The 24,650-nt window shown below is 40.9% G+C and overlaps 1 protein-coding gene across 1 annotated transcript in view; it reads right to left on the bottom strand.

Annotated features, from left to right (window-relative positions):
- The window catches only part of emc2 (ER membrane protein complex subunit 2), a 34,005-nt gene extending 10,567 nt beyond the window's left edge, over nt 1-23,438 (bottom strand). The window contains exons 1-7 of the mRNA XM_083918972.1: nt 23,392-23,438; nt 22,469-22,582; nt 12,290-12,354; nt 11,228-11,313; nt 9,422-9,479; nt 3,594-3,679; nt 1,809-1,868 (exon numbers count right to left, since the gene is read on the bottom strand). Coding sequence (XP_083775098.1) covers nt 1,809-1,868; nt 3,594-3,679; nt 9,422-9,479; nt 11,228-11,313; nt 12,290-12,354; nt 22,469-22,582; nt 23,392-23,431 — 509 coding nt within the window. The 5' untranslated portion in view covers nt 23,432-23,438. The remainder of the gene's footprint in view (nt 1-1,808; nt 1,869-3,593; nt 3,680-9,421; nt 9,480-11,227; nt 11,314-12,289; nt 12,355-22,468; nt 22,583-23,391) is intronic.
- Nucleotides 23,439-24,650: the final 1,212 nt, after the last annotated feature.

The raw sequence follows: 24,650 nt of genomic DNA, 5'->3' as shown, positions 1-24,650 counted from the left end.
CCAGACCCTTACCTCTTTTACTCTTCCTCTAAGCCATCTAACCCCACCGTCACCCAACTACTCTCTATGGCAGTTCCGAAGCTCACTCTTTACCACAGTGCCTGAGGTAGGCTGTAGCCACCATCATGTGCGAGACTGTAAGAATCATATTTGTTTCTTTTGGAGGTTAGTAAAACCATCAGCAATGGCTTTCCCCCCATTTCAATACCACATTCTGACTGCATAGAAGACAAAAATGGATTCAGACTGCGCAAAGTATGCTTGAAAAAAAATATTACTATTTATCCTGTAATTCTGGATGACCAGTCCATTTTGTCAGTCTGGGTCTGAATTAGAGCCAACAGCATATTCCGAGAGTGCAATACTCGCAAACAGCCAGAACACTTTGCTGTCTTAACACTGTTGGCATAAGGACTGTTTTAACTGTTTCAACACAGAGGCTTTTAATTATGTTTTTAACGTGTTAACACTCATGCCTGCTACAACTTTAACAATAGCAGTACAAAGACACTGCTTTGTTTATTTTTAGCTCCCAGGGTGTTGCGCAGTGAAGGGAGGAGAGGTTTTTTCTGGCCGGGGGGGAGCAAAGTGCCACCACCTTCCCCTGGGAATTTCACAGCAAGTGCTCTCCCTTTCTGCCCCCTGCTCTGTCCCTCTGGAAGAGTGGCGATAATGCCGGGCTATCCGGAAGAGGAGGAGGAGGGGAAACAGGGAGTTTGTAACCCAAAATAAAGAAAACAAAGAAAAGAAATTGACACGCCTGTAGATAAGAGGCTGTGGGAGTGAATGGTGTGATATTAGAAGTGTTGGGATAAGCTGAGAGATAATCCGCTCACCCCTGGATTTCCTCTGGCCACTACAGCAATAAAGCTTCCCAGACAAAAGCATGAAATATCCAATAAGTAGCCTTCTCACCGCACCGCATTCCTGCTGCCACTGCCTTGGTATCAGAGCAACCAAGCAGCCAGAGTCAGCGCGCGCGCGCGCGCACGCACGCACGCACGCACGCACGCACGCACGCACGCACGCACGCACGCACGCACGCACGCACGCACGACTCTTTTCGCTCTCATATGTAGGAGAGGGGGCTTAAGACTGAAATCCTATTAAACTACTCTTATGTGACAAACAGGGAGAGGGCTCCATTCAGACCCCTGGCCGAGTTAGGCATCTCACCGCCTTCCATCGTGGCCATCCAACGGCCCTTTGGAGATCAAGCCATCAGCCTGATGTGAAGCCCTGTTAAACTGACAGACATATCTTGAACATATGTCTGCCTTACTGGAAACAGACACTTTTTATATGATAAACCTATGTCATTAAACAAAGAGTTCACACTAAAATAACAACTTAACACAGCGGATACACCTCAACCATTCTCTTCAGAATATATACCTTTTTGCACAACAGGATGTTTGGTCCTATCCCCACCTTTTCCCATTATGATGAACAAAGTCACATTCATATCTGTTGTTTTGGCGACGTCCAACACTGTGGTGCCATGACAACAAGTACCTATGTTTCTTTTTGTGCAGAACTATTTCTTAGGTGAATTGTGTGAGTTTGGACAGACAATGAGCAGAGGAATGGCTGAATATCTTGCTTATTTCCTCTTTTACTTTTACCCCATGAAGATATTTATAATTTCTCCGAATGCACTGATACAAAAAGGGTGACTAAAGTTTTTTTAAAATGCGAGTTTTTAAGCTTGGCGTTTAATCTAACTGATTTTTAAATATTCTATGGTGCATTAAAAAGTGCAAATAGTAAAAGAATTATTTTTGATTATTTATAAAAGACATATTTACTCGTGTTCGTTGATGTAGAGTTCTGACAACTCATGCCACGCTTCCTGGTCTCCAACAAACCTGTAAACACAAAATTACAATAAATCCTCTCCCTCAAACATGAAACCATACATTAAGTCATAACAGTCAATTTAAAATAGGGAATGCTTTTGTAAGGAAGCACTACATAAATTGACATTGTTATTCTGATGATAAGCAATTACATGTATCAATCAAACCAGAAGAAACCGATCAATTAGCTAAACTTCAAGTGTGAATTAGGAAATAAAAACATGGATGACCTGCAATCTTCTGATGTCCAGTTTAGACAAAACTGAAGTTATTGTACTTTGCACAGAAGATCTAGAGCTAAAGATATTTTTACTCTAGGTGGTATTGTGTTGTCCTCGTTATTCAGGAGGCAGACACTGTCCCCATATTAAAGAGTAAACTTCAAACTTTCCTCTTTGATGAAGCTTACATTTAGGTCTGACTAGCCCTTAGGCCACAGTCACACTGTCCATCCATACCATGCCCAAGCACGTTTCACGGTTAAAAATTAGTTCGTTTGACCAGTGTGAGTGCAACCGTACCGCGCCTAGGTGCGGAACCCTTGCCGGCCACGGATCGTTTGGGAGAGGTGGGCTTTTGTAAAGCATGTTTGCATATCTACGAACATGAGCGTGCGCACGTGTACGAGCACGAGGCCTACGGCGGCTCTGACGTCATTTTATGTGCGCCTGCTTCGCCGAGGCCCAGGTAGTGTGAGTGTGAGAATAGAACGGGCCCGTCCCGTGGGAGGAGAGGGAGAGGGGAAACAAGTACCCTAAAGCACAGAGCACGGTGCGGACGGACAGTGTGAGTGCGCCCATATTTACACTGTTTCCTTACATGAAAATAACACACAGTGAGGTGCGCAGGTTTTAAATATGGGGGCAAACAGAGCACAGGTATCTATGGGGGTATGTACAGGGCCTAAACAGATTTTGTACTGCTTACTTAGTAATGCTGCTATAGGCCTAGTCTGCTGGGGGATACTACTGTTCCTGTGATACTCTGAGCTTATATCCTCTCTCTGTATACTTCATGTCCCATTAATGCATGTTACTAATTCACTTTCTTCCCCAAAGTTGCTTTCTCGTCTCGCAGGTCTCTGCTGATCGTGGTGGTGCCTGCTGCCGTGGTCTACGTGATGCTTCCTGCTGCTATTATTAGTGTTACTCATATATATTATCATTAGTTTTATACATTTGAATATACATAGTCATGAAAACATTATCAGTCATATTTCTAGTTGTATCCCATTTTTTATTACTACTACTCATATCACTGATCATATTTACCACCAACATTATTATCATTATCATATTCCATCACTTTAGCTGCAGTTGTTTCTACTCTTTATAGCACTCTGGTATATGTATGTAGGTCATATTCACATTACTATAGATCTTATTATTGTAACTGTTACTTTCGTGGTTGCCTGCATCTGAATCTAAATCTAAATTGAATCTAAATTATGAATTAGTGTGGTCTTGACCTGGTGACCTATATGTAAAGTATCTTATTTTGTTTGATTTGGCACTATAAGTAAAATTGAATTGAATTGAATTTGTAACAAAGTAAAAAATCTAAGTATAATATTACCTACAATAATTCAACTACCAAGGTAGGAAAGAGTTTGCTGACTTTTCATGCACAAGTTGTGCCAGCTCAACTGAAAACAAACTTATTTTTTTTAATTAAAATAAAAGCCAGGGGAAGAGGGGGTGCCTGACCCTCTCCCCCTCTTGTAGAAACACTCACTGCTCCAGATACTCATTGAGCTCCCGGATGGCTTCTGCGCTCTTCCCCTGGGCCTTCAGTATGGAGATCTTGCGCTTCCTTGCTGCCTGTAGAGCAGAGAGTAAACAGGATTAGGAGCTCAGCTCCTCAAGTATTTGTCTGAAGGGGGGTGAGAGGATGAGTGAGTGTAAGAGATGGGAGTTTAAGTGTGTACATTAGCGTGTTTTCCGTGCACCACAATCCTGTTTCAAGTTTCACTGTGAGACTGAATCATTTCTATAAGATGAATAAGCACTTTGGTGGATGACAGAAACAGCCACGAAAATAGAGGACGGACAGTTTTGATACTAAAGTAAACTTTGCCACGTTTATTCATATAAGAGTTTTCCCTGCAATTATAAAGCTTAGGCAAATTGCCTTAACATATGAACGTAAAAACAATGCGACAAGCATCAGGATGAGCCGTGAACAGGAAGGGCGTTTGCTCCAACAGTGCAGTCTGTCCCTCCCTTTGTATGCTTTGAACAGGCGGTCAGTAGTTATAGAGCAGTCAGCCGAACGCCACTTGCTGTAGAAGTGCAAGGTTTCTGTCAGTGTATTGCAAGTCTGGTGGCCCACTGGCCAAATTTGCTTCATGTTGGTTCATGCGCCAAACGACACAGACAGCCACGCACAACATTATGCATGTTGTGCACAAAGGGGCTGCTTCCCCACACATTGATTCACACAGCAACACACACAGCAGGGTTTTATCCAGTGAGTGATGGATTACTCGAGTAGTACTCATTTCAAATTAACTTGACTGGTAAACAACGGCACATGTGTTTTTTTGTGTTCACGAGCACCTTTGATTTTTGGAACCGGCTCTTCGCCTCACCATCCAAGAGAAGTTGTGTGAACTACATGATGGGGTTACTGTGCAAGGCCCAGACGTTATGGAGAGGGAAAGCAGTGATGTTCGAGACCGCAACGTCACAAGCACAGAGGCACTGGACAGCCTCTTCAGGGAGGACTAGTTTGAAAATATGGATGTCAAGGAGCTAGTGGCTTGTTTTAGTGAGCCATGCATTCGTCCTCAGAAAAACCCACTAGAGCGGTTCGAAGTCCATCAGGCACCGGGACAAAAAACTGCGCGTTCTGGCAAAGCAGCACCTGCTGATACCTGCCACCTCTGTACCAGTGGAGAGCCTGTTCTCCACAGCTGACTGATCCTTAACAGAATGCGACTGCAGATTTATTAACATTTTTGTAAAGAAACAATGTTTTGAAGTTGTGGTTGTGAAAATAAATCCTTAAGAGGTGACTATTCTGACTAAGAATAAACATTAGGTGTTGGGTAGGCTGTATTGCTGTGCATCATTATTCCTGCAGGAAGATGCGTTGTGTTCTAAAAATAGATTTAGAAAAACGAGAACTCAATTGGCCCTCGAGCAATTGATGGGAACATTCGATCTCGGAATTAACTATTCGTGTCCATCCCTAATTTTACGTTGTTTTTTTAAACTTAAAAGTGTTACACAAGTCAAAAACTCCAACAGTGCATAACATTAGAGACGGCAGAAAGACAGAAAACGTGATGCTACAACTCCTCAAGACCCGAGCCAGGTTCCCATGTCTTACTTGCCACCTGCTGATTAAAGCAAAGGGGGTTAGCCCCGAAGCTAGCGACAACTTCAGCACAGGCTCACAAACTTAACCTTGAAGGTGCACCAGCTATACTAATTTTAGTGACAAACAGCTCCTCTAAGTTTTGCTTTGGGTGATGTGTCCCTCACTGTAACTGACAACCACTTAACTTTATGCAAGTAATTGCACAATACCGTCACCGTTATCCAGTTGAGTGTATGACATAATTTGCGTCTCAGCGCTGTGACAACACAGGGATAACCCTGCTATTATAGCTGGGGAATTTAAATGTATATAGGCGTACCAAGACATAATTGGAGCTAGTTAGTGGCCATGTCGAAGAGGAGATGGACACACATTATGAGTCAATGTTTGGGAGTCGGAATGAGCTCAGTGGTTGAGATAAAGTGGTGAGTCAGCCCCTAACCAAGTGGGGAAAATGGCACACTCCCCCAAACCCCAACGCCTGCCTTCCTGCCGGCACGGCACACATCTAGTGCTGCACTAGCCCAACTGACATCAGCTGAAAATTGCTCCACTTCGTTTTGATGTTGAAGTGACATTAAGGTGGATTAGATTCTCATCAATCTGAATTACAAAGTATTACTCCTGCTGCTGCAACTTTTCCAAATGTTTGACTCCCCTCAACCTCCCTCCTCCTTCTTTTGGTAGTAAGTAAAAACCTTAACAAGAGGCTGCCGCTCCATTAGAAGTGCACTGCCCTGCCACAGTCTATTTTATTAATGGACTGGCACTTGATTGAGTAGGGCTTCCTCTCCTGCACTCCTAACCAAAGCCATTGAGGGCTACGTATGAGTCATGTCTATGGGGCCGTAAATTTGGGCCTCTTCTGACACTGCCATCACAAGAAATCCACTTATCCATCAAGCTGAGGCAGGGACCTGCTGCCCCAACTGTCAAGCAATATTTTAGCCTTTCAGAGGAAAAAGTACACAGGCAACAGGACAACATCTTGATAAAAAAGAAGGATTCTATCATCAACAGTAAGAACTGCTACCTACACCACAATGTATCTTAATGCAAAGCACACTGTTCACATCTGTGAGTATTTTTAGTATCAGGGTGGTCTAAAGGAGTATTGAGAAAGTGATTAAAATATGTTATGAAGTTATCGAGCAACAAGGAACAGTAAGAGGTCAGCCCATTGTTTCCTCTTTTATGTCCTTTGACTATGAAACAAAGATCATACAATTTTACAACAAATGCATTTCACCAGAACTTGATGCTTTGTGAGATTCGGGAATTTATACTCATTTCAAACTAAATTACAAGCATGTGGGATCTTTCCTCATCCAATATCAAAAAAGGAAGCAGAAAATAATTAAACACTATAATGATGTTGAATGTGGATTTTTGCACTTGTGCGCTCCTGCCGTCACCACCCCCACCTCTCTTCTCTACCAGCTTTTTCCCCCCAGATAAAGAAACACTTGGGGCTCAAAGGAACATATGGAAGTTGGTAGCCCAGAGTCACACGGCACTTTATTAAACAAGAAGCAATTCCAAAACACTCCTCTCTCTCTCCTCTATTCTCTAACTAATGATCCAGAAAAACCTGGCAGTGGGTCTGATCCCTCTGTTGTCATGATTCTTTTTTAATTAGCGCTCTGAGGAGACCTCAGGAGGGTGGACTGGATTATTTACATCACCCCTGGCTCTTTGCTACGACCTACCGCAACCTTCCTTTATAATAAGAAACATCACAGCAAGGGTGGCACACCTAGCACTGTACATACTTGGAATTGGACAGATGAAAAGGGACAGAAGGGAAGTGAAAGACCCATTGTATTTTTTTACAGTGGAAAAAATTTGTTTACATAGGTACATAATGGCAAAGGAGGCATGTATTTATATAAATTCTGATCAGTAACAAAATGGGTTTTTTTGTGCAAATTTATTTAAAACGTTATTTAGTGAATATACTTTATACAAAAAAACTTAACTGGGGCTTTGATTTTCACATGACTTGACCCAAACAAAAATAATCTTGTCCCACAATGAATCTGTAATCGCATATGATTGTGGGTCAACCTCAGGAGTCGTCTATGTGACCTCAGTGGCTTATTTTTATATTGAACAATTATGGTGAAAGAAAAGCACTGGAATTCAATATCAATACAATCACTCAACTCAGTCAACTCAATGTATAAATAAATAAGAAATTGGTGCATCCTTTTATGTAAATGTTGTGGATATAAAATACTCTAAAATACTCAAAAGAAGAAATAAAAATGTGGAAAAAATGCATTTACGCATGCAGACCAGAATTTTGCCAGATCATTGCTGTAGGTATTGGAACATAGCAAGCAATGGAAGGGCTAAGAGTTTGAAACATTTTTTGGACGCCGCCATGGCAAAAAAACCTTGAGCAATTTTTGTTGATTCAACAATTTCGGTTAATGGGTACCACATCTATTCCACAGCCTGTAATTACAACAGCTCAGTTTCCAATCTCTGCTTCGCATGCTGGGATGCCTCGCAAGTCTTCCTTGTGGTCGCCAATTTTCCGCCATTTCTCAGGCCCATCCCCTGCCCGATTCTTAAGAGCATGTTGGAGAACATGTGTGTGTGTGTGTGTGGGGGGGGGGGGGGGGGGGGGTAGCCCTCACTCCAAGACAGGTGACCTAAACGATGTCATCACATCATTGCTCCACCCTATGCCACTCCACCCAAGTCATTCAGGACAAGGATTGTGGGAAAAAGGTTTAAGGTTAACATCCCAGGGACATTTGTCTGTTTTGTTCCATTCCCGGTCCCAGGCTTGACTGACACCCTATGCCCGCTAGGGTGGCAGTATCCAGCATGCAGAGACCAGGAAACCGCCCATTCCCTTTCTGAGGATGTCCCTGGAATCCCCAGAAGATCTGTGCCATGTCGGGGAGGTGCCCTGATTCAGTGAAATTACAACTCCCATTGTCAAAATAGTGGTTAAATGCAAAGCAATTTGTTACCGATTTTGCCAATTACCCCTTTTGAATATGAAAATGAAAGCGATACAAGAAAATAACGTGATTTGTCTCTTTAACTTCAATCTGTTACTGCATAGTATGACTGGTAAAATATAATTAATTTTAAAATATTCACTACTACCATCCCAGTGTTTCCTTGTCTGACATGGCACGGATCAAGACTTCAGCATAACTTAGGAAAGTAGTATCAAGTAAAACAAATGTTTTTGCTTGTTATTTGTGTCACCAGAGACAAAGCCACAAGACTGTGGAATTATAATGAAATGCTTCAGGTGCTTGTGTGTGATGTAGCATCATCATTTTGTGTCAAAATGCATAGCTTCCAGCTTCATGCTTCCTTTTGTTGTGACATTCAGCCTTCTACTTGCCTTAATAAGAAGTTCATCCCGAGATCCGGCCACACTAAATTTAAGTATAATTGAGGGATGCAACCCATGAAGTCCTGTTACTGACAAAGTGAAAGTGGGAGTGAGACATGGTGGGAGGCAGCAGCTGTGGCTAGATAAAGACGAGGAGGCTATTCCTCTATGCCACCATGAGAGCAAGCGCGGTGGGGTGCATCAGAGCGAGGTAAGGATTATTAGTTTTTTCAGTAAGCCTTTCATTTGTTTAAGCAGATAACTGAAGATGAATTTTCGCATGGCATCCAAAGTACAAATGTCTATGCTGTGTCTGTAGCACTCTGCCAGCTGAGAGAAAATGTAAATGTACATCTAAAGCAATCCATATGTCAGCAGAGCACAGGAAACTTGTTGAACATCTTTGGGGTGAGGGGAGAGGGGTATAGCCAAAATAAATAAGGTCATGGTTTCTTCTGAAAACCTTTTAAAAGATTTATTTTCTCGCATGGCCACATGTCCTTATGGAAACGATTAACAGCAGGTACATTATGTTTTGGGTTGGTGGTGTGGGATTGGCAGAACACTGGCTAGACGTGCTTCTGCAAGTAATTCCATAGGGATGAATAGTAAATTGAAAAGAGAAGATAGCAAGATTAAAAAATGAACAGCTTAAGACACAGCAGACTTTGCACCTGAAGCAAGTAAATGGCAATGAAGAAGGTGAGTCAGGAGCTCAGCCCTGTTCACTCAGGGCGAGGGTCCGAAGGGTCCAGTAAATCACCATCTTCAAAAATGCCAGACCTTTATTTTACGCTTTCCTTCAACCAAACATGTCTGCCGCTGACTATGACCATACGACCAGGCTGATTTTTCCCATATTTCTCAGACTTACCGTATTGGTGGGGTCGTCTTGGAGAATCGCATCATAGTGCTTGTTGGCCTCGTCGTACCTAGAGAGAGAGAGAGAGAGAGAGAGAGAGAGAGAGAGAGAAGTTTGTTTTTTAACCAATCCCAGTCGGGTAAAAATAGGTGTTGGCGAAATCAAACACAGTTCAAGGTAATCAAGTTTCTGTATACAGCATGGCAGGTTCCTATGATTACAGTGAGGCTGTACAGAAATCAGTGGGGATCTAAAGGGAGAAATAAACACTCATTTAAAATTAGGTTGCTGGTCAAACAGCAGACATTGTGCGATCACTTCACAATGCAACATGAAATCAATACAAACAAAGAAGATTATATTTTCCTTTGATTGTATCCAGCTTGATCCACCTTTAAACAAAATGAAATTGCTGCTTCTACATCTGTCCAGATCCACGGCTAAGCTGTTGGTTCAGTTGTCTGTGTCTTGGCCCATACACATATGAACCTGATAAGCAACAATATCCAACAGAGCACACCTCAAACTGTTGGACTAAACCCACATGATTCTGTTTAAGGGAAAATATATGAGCTGTAAATATCAAATCATACGGTAAAGAAATCTGGGAATAGGAGGTATGTGCACTTCACTTGTCATGTCAAATCAGGCACTGAAGGATGATTTTCAAACTTTTTTCTATTGAGGGCAATCTGCAACACTGACGTTTTAGAAGCCAGAGACAGGGTTCAGTGATCAGAAACGGTCCTGCCCATAGCCTGCAACAGACAGAAGCAACTCTGGTTCCCATTAGAACTGAGAAGCCCCACTTCCAGCACTGCTGCTTCCCTCACATTCACTTTATTACTCAGCCACACTTTGGGAGATTTCAGATGGCACCAGGCGACCACTCACGAGCCACTTTGATTTGCTTTATTTATTTAGGAACTCTGTGTGTGTGTGTGTGTGTGTGTGTGTGTGTGTGTGTGTGTGTGTGTGTGTGTGTGTGTGTGTGTGTGTGTGTGTGTGTGTGTGTGTGTGTGTGTTTGTGTGTGTGTGTGGAGGGGAAGGGCCATGCTGTTTGAAGCTATGTCATTCAAGTGTAGCTCTGCCTGCTGCCAATTAGATCCCAGTGTGCCGTTTATTTAATCTGACAGTGGTGAAGCAATCACTCTCAATTATCACATAAACTGTGACATAACCGATAAACCAGCAATGGTGATCCGAGGTAGTAAACAGATAGAATTACCCTGTTAAGCTCAGTACGGACCAAAATACCTCGTATCTAGCTCTTGTTCTCCATTCTGCTTACTTTCTGTATAAACTGCAGATTTACAAATAAAACAATTAAGTGGAGGTGGGGCAAAGTTTGTGTGGTGACATGTCAATATTTAGAGGGCCAATACATACTCGCAGAACAGAGATCAAAACAGGACAGGAAAGCATAAAAATAGGGAGGGCAAGAAAAAAATACAGAGAAAGATGAGGAGTAACAAAATAAGGAAACAGCAGCGGAATAGAAACCAGAGAAGATTGAGGGACCCCCAGAATAACATTGAGATCCAACCACTTCCTTCCCGGGAATCCCTAACTCAGGCTCAAAGGGCCACAGGACTACCCATTGCTGAGCCTTTCCTCTTCTCCAAAGGAATGCTGGGTGATCCAACATAAACACAAACTACCCCACACATGCTGTACTTACACACTCAGACCACTGTACCACTTTGGATCTGCTAACAGTTTCTTGCCCCCAAGCCTCCAAAAGTACCATACATAACAGTGAGGCTGGGCTTTTTTTGCCCCCTTTGCCCCTGGAGCTTTTGGTACCCCGATGCTTACCTTTCCAAAGCTTCCAGCCTCATGCCCGATAATCGCTTCACTCTGTGGCTATCTGGAAACTGCTTCCTCAGTTCCTGTAGACAGGTCTGCAAGGATGTGGGCAGAGGAGAGGGACCAATTATAGTTGGCTGTAATTAAAGTTTATGTTAAGCTCTTGCTCTCACACACATACCTCTGGAGATACAAAACACCTGTCGGGAAAATTTTGGATTTTGTCTGTTTCATCAAAACAAACTTTATACCCTGACCTAAAAATAGACTGTCAAAACATCGATTTCAAAGTCCAAGTGAGAATCTGCAGTTACTACTGAATTTTAACCATTTAGGCAACTACGTTCGCTACTATAAAAAAGGGGAGTGAGGATGCTCTCTGCCAGTTCCTCCTCTACACAAACCTTTATTGTGTTTGATTAACCAGTAGTTAAGGAGCTAAGGAACGGTTATAATGACATTCTGCATTAGCCTGTATGAGATGAAAAAGTCTACATTGTGACCCTAATTGTTTGTGCTATCCATTAGCTGAAGGCTGGTCCTTTTGCTTTTTCTGTCTGGCAGCGGGGCTGAAAGGATAGCCAAGAGACAACTAATTCCAATGACTGAGCTCTGCTTTTTCTGTACGCAATGAGTCATTCTTTTTGCCAAGGGAGTTGTTACATCCATACTGATTGGAGATTAACCATTTCAATAATCATGATCTATTTTCCCATGCAGATTTGAACATTTTCATAGCTATGAATATTTCAAAACCTGAAGTCAGAAACATCACATTAAGCTTTAGAATGGCAAATAAATCATGAGGGGAAAAAGCAGTTTTACTCCATAAATGATGGCCAAGTTCAGCTAACACTTGAAGCATGCTTCTCCACTCATTTGCTACACCCTCTAATTCCAGCTCTCAGCAAATTGTTTTTCCAAAGTACAGACAGAGTAATACCATTTGGCCAAATAAAAATCAGATTTTCACATTTGGCAGAGGTGGAGCGGCAAAGTAGGAATGGCTGTGAGAGTGAACGATGGCTTTTGAAGCTCTAGGGCGTGAGAGGAAGAGCGGTTAAAACTTACCAGAGCCAAGTCATCCCGACTGCAGTCCAGCGCCGCAATCATCACCTGCTCATAAATAATCCATACTGGGCAGAAGACAAAGAAGACTGTGTTAACGCCCTTTCCATTCCACTGTCTGGTATAACATGAAAAAATGATATATTGAACTGTACACTTGACGTCCCAACTTACACGTCTGTCCCCAACAGCTGCACATCATGTTTTTTACTCACATAAAAAAGTTTCAATGATGTGAATCAACAGCTTTAGAGCTCATTCAAATAACTTTCCCATGTCATTTGATATGTACATAATGCTACATTTACTATTTTCTGTATGAAATACATTTAAGATAATGTTCAAAAACCCCAGATTAATTCAAAACTTGGATAGAACTAAAATTAATAATGCTGGACCATTTCATGAAAACACCCTTGTGTCAGGCTTCACAGTCATGTTATTCATTTCCCCACAGTGAGTTAGTATACATTATAAATTCAATTTCAATAATAATGTTACATCTGAGGAAATGAAGTGTAACATTATCAAGGAAATAGGTTATGTTTGGTATAATCACATCTCAATGTCAGACTGAAATATAACTATCTGAAAATCCCCCTAAACTACACCACCACTCATAATTCATTTTCCTCATTATTAGATGTCTTCCCTATACTTTATACTAGTAAAATAGAGACTTGGAAAAGGTGATTTCTGTAAATACTATACTATATACTATAAATACTATGTTGTTTTGCATCCCTTACTCTGGATAGTGTGACTGTGTTCACAGTTACGGACTGTAGTTCACATGCCAAGACAAATTTCAACAGCTAAATGTGGTTGGGCAACATCATAATGTCTTTTTACACTAAAAATACAAATGTAAATATTAGTTTAGGCGTAAAATGTATTGGATACCTGAGCGTTGTTAAAGCATTAGCAACGTTTTTAAAATGTAAAAATATTGTCGAACACGTGTTTTTATACATACATAAAACCAATCTCAAGACTGAAAATGTCAGCATTTATATTTATTATGCTTGTAGAGCATGGCATGTTGAGCACCATTATTAACAGGCACAACCATTCCTTTAACATGTTTCATTTGGTGGTTAGCTATAAAAAAATAAAGAAACATTTACTGAAATTTTTCATTCAGTCAACTGTAACATTATAGCATACTGACTAATAGCCTGGCTACAGAAGCCAATTAATGGAATTAATACAACATGTTAGACAGACAGCTCTGACAAGTAGGCCAAAACAAACGAATGCCTCAAGTTTTTCTTGACTTTAATGATTCCAACTCTTGTTTTAATAATTACCATCTCATTTCACAGCCAATTTAAAAGCTGGTTCCAATAAAACCATGGCATGTTAAGTGTTTATCCACCTCTTCTGAGGAGTGCATGAATCATAATGACTGGGGAGTAGGTGCTAGATCTATATGCTAATGCAGCAGGACATTACTGTTGTGAGGGAGACCATGACCTTTAATATGTTTATGTTAAGTAGAGCTCACTCCTGCTTTAAAAGTGAAAATCTTAAATCCACTGCATAGATCGATTGTATTCCTAATGTCTTCTTTATCCATTTTGAAATTTAGAGTTTCTTCTAGTCAGACAAATTAGTTATATGTTAAGGATGTCCTCTTACCTTTTCTTAGGGCAAGGGGGCATACTTGCTCCCACACACCTGGGACACCATTCTCTGCCAGCGGGACCAGGGCGAGGAACAGACACAACCGGATCGGTTAGCTGTTTTCATAAAACACGTCATACCCAGAAGAAAACAGCAGCTCTAAGGAAGGCTGGAGTACAGCCGAAACCGTCAGCTAAGAAAAGGTAAGAGGACATCCTTACCATATAACTCATTTGTCTGACTGGAAGAAACTCTACATTTCAAAATCCACAGCATACTGGACGCTAAGGCTGTAGCGAAACAGTAATCTGATGATATGATACACGATATTTAGCTCACAATATATATCACGATGTTCAGCCAACAATACGATTCGATACATCGTTTTCTGAAAGATTTTAAAAGGGACAGTGTGATTTTGGTGACATCTTGTGAGTGTTCCATTGACTGGGATTGAATTGTTACTGAAAGAATCAATTACACAATATATGGCTCTGACTGGACAGCAGAGATGGTAACAAGTCATTTTTTGCAAGTCTGAGTCAAGTCTCTGTGGGAAGCAGCAAGTCCTAATCAAGTCTCTTGTGGTTTTGATAAATAATAAAATAGAGTTGAAGTTCAAACGTATTGTTTAATTACACAAAGTCCCAACTAATGACAGTTTATAATCTAGTGTAAATAAAGAAAGTCTACTGCTCCCTTTACCTGAACTAATTACAGACACAGCTGAAACTCCAGGTCCTGCTCGCACTGGAGGATTTGAAGATATTTGATAATAAAATTGGAGGCAGACACATCTGACTGTAGATATTCTGCATTATACATTCATGATTATACTCGATTTTTATATAAATTTGCTGTTTTCACTTATTTGATATATTTTTATTGTATTATAGTCATGTATTTTATATTGGCTTCTCATTAAGTTTGTCAGAAACGTTGTCAGTCGTGCTGCGGTCTGTCTCAGGACACTCTGAAAAAAGAGATGTTTAATGTCAGTGAGCTCTTTCTGTGAAATAAATACAAACTCCTCTAGCCTCTCAAACGCAGTGTAATGGTTAAAGCTAGTAACGCTGCAACATTAATGTTATGTGGTCAACAATAAACCTGTAACGTTAAATTGCCTTTGCTGACATTTATGATTAACGTGTATTTCTCCCGGTTTTACGGCGTTAGCCAGCAGATGGAGGCAGCACTGGCAAGAAAACACTTTTCAAAAATGTGTTATTTAATGAATGCTAATCTAAAAGTTAATCTCTCACAAAGCTAACATTCGTAACAAGCTAACATTTATAGTTTATGCAGCTGAGCTTAACACAGAAGTTGCATTCTATGATTCTTTTGTTTCGGCTGTGCCTGAAGTTATTAAAGCCAAACAATATGACAGACGGTAATGCTACTTAATGTATCGATACTTGCGCCCAAAAAATCGATACTTTCTATGGAAACAAAATATCGATTTATATCGCAGAATCGATAAATCCTACAGCTCTACAGTACGCAGTGCGTTACTAGGCAACAGACTATACATTGCTTATTATTGCAGCTTTCATTACATTACAATTACTGTCCTGTTAACTGTGTCCCTGCATATAGTATGTCTGGACAGGAATCAGGTCAATTTTCAAACCCATTTCTACTTTTAGTGACAGCTTTTTTCCTGTCCTCTCGTGCGCTTGTTTTACGTGGACCGGCCTTTTTGAGGGATTTAAATGAATCTGTGTCCTTTTAAAGTTTCAATACTCTTGAAATCACAGACTGTGAACGCCCAACCTCTCTCTGTGGTTGAGAGGGTCATCCCTTTGGCCTTCATCTGGACAACCTGCTGTCTCAGGGTTTCAGTCTCCTTAGAGCAGCTCGCCGTCTTACAAAGTAACCAGGAGAGCTGCAGATAAATAGGGTGTGTCCAACAATTAAGTAAATTATCACCAGGTGCAGATTAACACCAATAACTGGGAGGGATCTGAAAGTGTTCTCTAATTTTGTTCACTGCTTTTTTTCACAAAAAGGTTTCTGTTGAAGTGCCTTGGTTGATAAAAACAACAAATAAAACAATTTAAAAAAAATCAATATTTCAGAATAAATCAAGTATTAATAATGTGTTCTCTAATTTTAATCTCCAGTGTATAACTTTAACAATTACCTCACACTTATCCTGCCAACCCTTCCTCATCCCTGTATATCTCCCTGTATGAAATAATTGTTTTGTAGGTCCTGTTGAAATGATTTATATTTAGACTTTATTGTTATACTACATCCAAACTATTCCACAAAATCACCACACAAATCGAAATGCACATACTCTTCGTAGTGGTATGAACAAAATGTTGCTCTTAAATTTAAACCACCTCTCTGTCTGATTTCTATTTCTGGACTTGGCTTTTCTGCCATAACTGTGTCTATCTGTGTTTTCCACATCACAGGAAACCTAAGATCCTGTTTAGAAATGTATCCAAGAGAAAAATATATACCACAAAAGAGAGGAGAGAAAAAAGCTAGCTAGCAGAAAATCACCCACTTATATCAATCATATCTCACAAAGTTGTACAGATTAAGCCAAAGTCAATACATTAGCCTTACTGTTTTTACAGAAGGACATTCAGTGGTTTTCAACCCCACAGAGCAAAAGATCCTCATTCAAAAAATGTTTTAAACTTTGAACAGACCAACTGTACTCGTCTCTTCAGGGCTTGAAACTTACTTTAAAGTTTGTTTTTGTTTTTTCATTCTACATAATAATAATGGTTTTATTATTATTTAAAGTATGCAAGTTAACGCATAATTTTATTGTTGTTCCCTGCACTTAGGGCTGGGTTATATGACCAAAATCTCTGGGCAGCGACCACTGACAGTCGAGTCGAGTGCTGGTTACTGATATCTGATTTCTGATACTGGCATCTTATTTAAAGTGTTGTAATATCAAAAATGTGTTGTTGTTTTTTTGTATCTTTCTTTGACAATAGCTGACGGTATATTTAGAACTGTAGTTTTACTTTCACACCGCTGTGTCAGACTGTCAGACAGCACAGCTGTAATTAGACGATCGTGCGTGCGTGCGTGCGTGCGTGCGTGCGTGCGTGCGTGCGTGCGTGCGTGCGTGCGTGCGTGCGTGCGTGCGTGCGTCAGGTGTGTGTAAACTGGTCTGTGTGTCTGTTACAGTTGTTTTCTGGTGATTTAATGAAGAGAGAGAAACAGTCTACAGAGGTCTCTCAGTTCATCTGGCTGACCCCATGTCAATTCACGGCAGTGTATAGTGGCGGTAAACGGAAGGTTATGTGTGGGCTGCACTTGATAGCTGTAGGGGGCAGCAGCATGCTTGAAATCTGTTGACAGGATTTAAGGGAAAAAAACACCTTCCGACCACAAAGTAGGTGGCAGAGTGGGGCTGTCCATATTTCTGCATGTTGACTCGACAGGAAGTAAGCAGCTGAAGAAGTAACGTTTCAATGTAACTTAATGACAGCTGCTGATACAAAAGTATATCTACCTGTATTTGCTGATAATTCTATATATACTGTACATTTACTTTTCATAATTACAGATAACCCCAAATTTAATTTACTTCTAATTTAAGGATAAATGCACATGACCATTCGTTGACAGGCTATATAAGCTGTTGGTTTGCGCTGCGTTCTTCAGTTGGCCGTTGGTATTGAATAGCCTGGATATGCGCATTTATTTTTCGAAATATTATAATCACAACTTTTGACAATACATTACATTTTAAGGCCCTTAGGGTAATGGCTATTGATGGTTAGTTCTGATTTTATTAAGAAAGAAAGAATGCCTTTATTAATCCCGCAAGGGGAAATTAAATTTTTTCCACTCTGTCATCATAGCAGAGTAAAAAAATATGGGGTTTCAGTGCCTCGCTTAACAGCACCTCGGCAGTGCCCAGGAGAGGAGAGAATGACGCACGGAGCGACACCTTCAGCTCACTTCATCTTCACACACCTCAGCCTGTAAAGTGCATGATTTATGACACTGCGATATAAATAATAGAGCAAAATATGAACCAATAGACGTTTTCTATTGTCATACGATAAATAATGTCACACCGCACAGCCCTACCTGCACTTACTGTATATCTGAACTTAAAGAAGTGTTTGGCCATTAGTTTTTCATTAGTGTTTTGGGGCATTTACATACCAATTTAGTTAGGCGTGGTTTGTTTTGGCAGGTGTGAACAAGGGGTGTAAAGATTCACCAGGGCAAATCCGAAACCGATTTTAATGTTAAAGATACGACTGCCTTAATACATGGACCTGTGGTCTGGTCAAAATCTACTATGAAACAGTTGATGGTCATTTTATGAATTTATGAACTCTTTAACTAAGATTTGCTGTTTCTGCACAGCATCTCCACTCCACTCTCATAAACAGTAAAAGGGATGAGACTCAAATTGACTAGATTATAACATTAGAGCAGTGTTGAGCGTTTCTATGGTTGCTTGTGAACAACATGACCGACACGGTTTACAGTGTGCGTCTTCCAGCAACACAACATTTAGGTGTTTTGCTGGATTAAATCATTGATGGGCTCCTTCCTTTTTTTTAATATCACATACTACGTTGTTGGTGCTTCAGTTAATGCATAGGGACTTTCGAGGTTGGGTGTTATTTGGAGCAGTATTAGTGGTTAAAAAAGACGTTTTAATGCGTTCAACTCACCACCATGAGCTTATCCGTGTTAGCGTCTCTCCGGAAAATGTACTGTACGTTAATAGTTCATACACAAAGAAAATTGTCTCTGTGGCTTATTTGATGACTGAATTTGCCTACACCGGAATTTTTACTTTAAAATAGATCATTTATAAGTGCTGGTGTCTTGATCAGTATACCAGCGCATGTTATGGACAGTGCTACGTGCTACTCTGATGGTGAAAAAAGTTTGCTCGTCACAAAATAAACACTCACTTGACTTAATGTACCATCTGGGGGATAGTCAGGTTATCTCTCGCTAACCTGCAGCTCTTTGAACTCCGCATGTCCGTCAGCTACATGTTTCTCCAAGTTGGACATGTCGATACCCTTGATCTGTATCAATTTAAGGCATCCTTTACAAAGTGGCTTTTGTGGTGTTCGTGGGCTTGCCCTTGCTTTTGGCAGCATAATATTTGGCTCCGGGTGTCTACTTATAAGCAAGCCTGGGACGGTTGGCAGGAGCCACTTTCAGTCATGTCCGTCTCGCTCCATGACTGTCTGTCACTATGAAACCACGCCCACTCTGGCTGCAGGCACTGAGGAAGCAGAGAGCTGCCCCACAAAGTTCATAAAGTACTGACACTAATAAAATGTCAAATAGTATTGTTTGTAACAGCAGGGTACCACGGTACCTTTCTAGTATTGGTTTACCCTGCAACACTACTCAGCCGTCCTGTTTTCAGACTGCTGCTGCTAATATGCTGGGTGGTGGCTCAGGGTGTAACGATACACTAAACTGTCATGGTACAGGCACTTCTGGGTGGGTACAGAGGTGGACCGTGGTCCGTAAATGTGGCATGCGTTAATATGGCGAATGTACAGTCTTGTTTTGTGGTGCGGAGCTAAAAACTCATCGGAGTTGCCCCTGGACCGTTTAGTCTTCTGCTTGGCTCGCACGTGCGCAGTAGCAGGCAGCGGCAACAGCAGTGGCGGCAACAGCAGTGGTGCAACAGCAGTGGTGCAACAGCAGTGGCGGCAACAGCAGTGGCGGCAACAGCAGTGGCGGAAACAGCAGTGGCGGAAACAGCAGTGGCGGAGCAGCAGTGGCGGAAACAGCAGTGGCGGAAACAGCAGTGGCGGCAACAGCAGTGGCGGCAACAGCAGTGGCGGCAACAGCAGTGGCGGAAACAGCAGTGGCGGAAACAGCAGTGGTGGAAACAGCAGGGGCGGCAACAGCAGGGGCGGCAACAGCAGTGGCAGGCAAAGCATATTGTAGCACAGGACGCCCCCCATTCTACGAACGCGGCTGCGTGGACAGTTGGTTAGCGAACAGAGAGCTAACCCCGTGCCGACAACATGAAACCGGAGCTTGCAGATGCCCCCGTCATTCAAATCCCAAGTGTGGGATGCATGCAGGTTATTTATGAACACGCACACACATTTAAAAAGGCACCATCCAGGTGTCACTGTCACTGTCAAAAAAACTAAGCTGTGCAAACCCAGCTCCCGACACCATTTCAACAACCCCTACTTGGGAATTCAGAACGGGCAAATGCCATAACCTAGGTTAATGCTGCAGTTGCACTTACTTAAGAAGCATGTTAATTATTGGAGAATTGCAGCAGTAATTTATTTTTTATATTTGTTACTCATTGCATGTGTATTTTTCATACTGACAGCTAAAACTGTGTCACTGTTGTTTAATTGTTTACTAATTAAACTTATGTTGATTCTGACAAACATGCATGTTTTTCATTTTACCCCTAGTGGTGGCACCGCAAATGTGCGCTCATATTGGAAGTGTAACCATTTGCATAGCCGACTTGTGAAAAAATGGATGCAGACAGTAATTGTTCTGCTGACTCTTTCCGTTCCCTCCTCACTGTATTCTACGGCAACATAAAATGTCCCCACGCCACAGATTTGTAGGAAGATTCCAGTGTTGTAGTTGTTTGTATAGCTGGAGTTTGAAACAAAAAGCTCAGAAAGAGCCAATTCAGAGAGAGAAATATAAAGTGTGGAAACATGAAATGATACGAAATTTTATGGCACAACTGAAAAAAATTCAATTCACGAGTGCACATTGAACATGCATTGACGTGGAGGGCGTACTGCATGGTTCAATATTATCCATCATTTTTTTTATCATCATAAGACACCTGATAATTAAAATTACATATAGTCAATGATGCATGGACGTAACGATTTAATTTGTAACTATAAGCTGAAGCATCTTTGTATCCCAGGTATTATTTTATTATTAAAGTAATTATTATATACTGTTCCAGGGCTTAAAGGCCCACTGCAGACACATATTAAAAAAATAATCTTATATTATTAATATTTTGTTTAATATTGATTGCACACAGAAAGTAAAAGAAAACTCAGAGATGTTTCTCTCTATTGAAGAATTCTGGATCTGGCCTCGCCTCGCCCCCACTGCTTGTGCCTGTGCATGTTGGCTAGCTTGAGCTCTTCAAAAACCACTTATAGCTTCTACCGGAGGTTTAAACTGAACCGCGCAAGCGAATCATCAAGATGACTAAACACGTCGAAGAGAATCAGATGAGGAATATGTTGTGCACTAAAATCGGCGACTGGCAGACATATCAGAATGGTTAATGTAGTAAGCATTTTTTATTAGTTTCTATTGTTTGTTAGCTTATAACTGTCAGTGACTCACAGCTATGATGGCAGTGTATTGAGTCTCTGTACCAAAAGTCCATTCTGCAATGGAGGTTTCAGATTTCTATGTCTGTGTTGTGTCAAAGTTTGTTGCCCATCGAATACTGTTCTATATATTAAGATAGCTATTGGTGCATTTGCTTATAACGTTCCAACCAAAACTGCCCGCAAATGTTTGAATCTCAGAGCTCAAAGAAGTGCAGAGACATCTTCTCCTTCAGGAGAGGACTGTGAAAACACCTCTCTAGTGACAACATTTGCTATGATACAAGTCACTAAAGTAAATGTCAGACATTTTAAAGGACAGAAACCAAAGACAAATACTTTTTTGAGTGGAGGGGTACTTTAATTTTAAGCGATGCATCTTATTTCTAAAGGCTCATTTATGCTCTGCATTAGGAATGTATACGGATACGGGCAACCAGAAAACAATCTCAATTTGCCCGAGTATCATTTTACTTGCCCCAGGCAAGAGGGCAACAGTTAGTGCCATTGCCTGATTGTACACAAAAAAAATTGCCATGAATAGCAGGAACAAGCAAGTCATCAAAAGCCCCGACAGACATCCTGAAATACTGAAAGTGTGGTTCATCGACAATTTCTCTGATCCGTAAAACCAATGTTAGGAATTTAACGTCCACACTCTGGGATTTATTTAGTGGTCTCACAGTGTCTACAACACTGCTGGCCATTTTGCCTCCTTCTCAATAGATGCGGGCCATGTTTGTTATTGTCATAAAATTCTTTCTTTTTTTTCAAACTATATTAGTTACTTTTGAATCTGAGCGATGCCCTCAAGAGGATTTGCTCAACGTCCATTCCAACGTAGGGGACACATGAAAGCATGAGGGCTGTGACAATTACAATGTTGATAACGTACACGTCTATTCAAACCAAAATGGGGGCAAACATTAGGCTTAATATGACATTCCTGACACAAAGAAATGCCAACAAGCTGTCCGTTGTGTTACCAAAACATTAGTGTGTTCCACCTGCTAAAGAAGGTTTGTCATAAAGGCCAATATTCACCTGTTTAATGTTGTAAAATATAGTATAAAACAGGCATTCTGAACGTGTTGCCTTATCTAATTCCTAATGCTCGCTCTCCAAATAGCATTGCATATTACTGTCTATGTTGGTACAATCCTCAGTGTGTATGCTTGTTTAAAAGAACTATCTGGAATGATGCAACATTATGTACCGGTTTATTTCATTTTGACACACTTACTGTCATCTCCCAGTTTTGATGCATGTTCACCGATCAGCTCTTCACCAACATCCACAATTTGTTCACTATTTCTGCAGTTATCTTCTCTCCATTTACGCAGCTTGTCTCTCATCTCTGTGGACAAAATTGAGTACCATTTTACCCAGAAGGACAGTTGTAACCCGTAACATCAACACTTTTCCACATGATATATCAAGCACGATCTTTGAACTCCGGGACTTTGCAATACTCGAGCGTGATAAGCATCACACTTTACTTAATGTTCAGTAACGTTTTGCTTTAATTATCCGTCATCTGAACTGATGTGGATGGTGTGGCTGAAATGACCGGGGCTCGTCAGACATCACTTAGGTCAAATTATCGGGTTAAAAAAATAAATAAGTACAACCCACTACGGTTATGTTTGTGCTACTAGATCACTTGCAAGTAGACGAAATGACACTAACTAACAATTGCATCACGATTAAGATACGACTCTACTGCAGTTTAGCAAAACCATGAATCTAACTATATACCGATAGCTGACGTTGGCCGAAGCCATGACTGTCTAACGTTAGCTATGACTGGCTAGCATGCTACAGCAATAACGTTAAGTGGTTATCTGAAAACAGACAAGCACCGCTTGCTGCTTTACCATTACCGCTACTTTAGCAGTCAACAACTTGGTTACCAATGACGACACTTGAGCTTGTACGAGTGTGCTGTATGGGTCTACTGTATGGGTGAACCCAATAAGTTAGCTAACCATGCTAACTAGCATTAACGTCAGCTAATTCCTTCTAACTCGCGAGCCCTGTCAGTCCGGGGCAGTGACACTCTCCCCGGTGCTTTTTGCACAAACAAAATACCAAGAAAACACAAAGTGCATTAAAAGACATGTCCCGATGACACTTGAGGCGAATCTATTTTATCTTTTGTCTTACCTTCCCAACCCACATCGTACATTTCTGATATCGCCGCCATCTTTTCTCTGTTGACAACATACGCCGTGCCTACGTCATGGGCGTGCTTGACGTTAGTACTGAATTTTATTTAACAACAATATCTATAACAACAACAACAATATTAATAATAATTAACAATTATTATAATAATAATTATTATTATTATTAATAAGTATTAGTATTATTAGTATTATTAGTATTATTATTATTATCATCAAACATTCCGTATTAATTAAACTCATATGTATAATGTTTATTGTATGTATAATTACTGATGAACATAGTGTCTTGTTTTAATGTCATGCTGTGATCAGTTTTAAAAAGGTTTACATATGATCTAACAATCACTTAATGTTTTGTCCATGACTTTCAGGTGTTTAGGACGAGTGATTTTTACTTTCAAGCTCAAATTGCACATTTCTTGTTGCTTAGTACACTGTAAATCTACAGTTGCATATCCATTGCAGAGTTCGGCAGTTGACAAACATGCAGCATGACGGTTAGCAGACATTTACAATCCAGACAATGTCGTTCTCATTCCATTTCTATATAATTCCCTTATTGGGTAGGAGAGTCGGCTGAGTCATTATATAATTTTCATCCGAATATATGAAATGTGCTTTCCAAGTACATTTACCATTTTATTCTGATTTCCCTCAGGAGTCTCTGTGAATTTCATCCCCCTCACTGTGTATGCTTGCTTACACATTTGTCTCTTACCACATTACACACTTGTTGATGTGTACTCGATCTGATGTCATATCCAGTGCTGTACACTGCACATAGCCTACTGTTATGCATACTTTGTCTATTGTCAAAAGGGCAGCAAGGAGAGTTTTTTTCTGAGGCATACTGATATTGTAAAACAGCTTAGCATTATCAGTAATGGGCAAGTGCACAGGGGAACGATGAAATGTCATCATCTCTGTCAGGGATACAAATAATAACAGTGTGTGCAGTATAAGTTACGCTCAGCTTTGGCGATCTGTGCACTTGTAATTTTTTAAGTCTGCGCATGGCAGTCAGTTGATATGTGGTTGGGTTTTTGCTGGAACAAGAAATACCAGAGAAACCACATTAAAACAATCATACACTGTCCTTTGGGGTAAAGGGCTTTCCCCTGTCTGCCAACGTGCCACTGAAGGCCAGGGCCCTAACAGTGACCTGCCATAAACACCATGCAGCGGGTGTGACTCTAGGGATTTCAGGACATGATGATAAAAGTACTCTGTGAACAA

This window comes from Echiichthys vipera, assembly GCF_963691815.1.
Source record: "Echiichthys vipera genome assembly, chromosome: 8".
Lineage (NCBI taxonomy): Eukaryota > Metazoa > Chordata > Actinopteri > Perciformes > Trachinidae > Echiichthys > Echiichthys vipera.
Note: the sequence above shows the minus strand (reverse complement) of the source record. Positions and strands in the feature narration are given on the sequence as shown.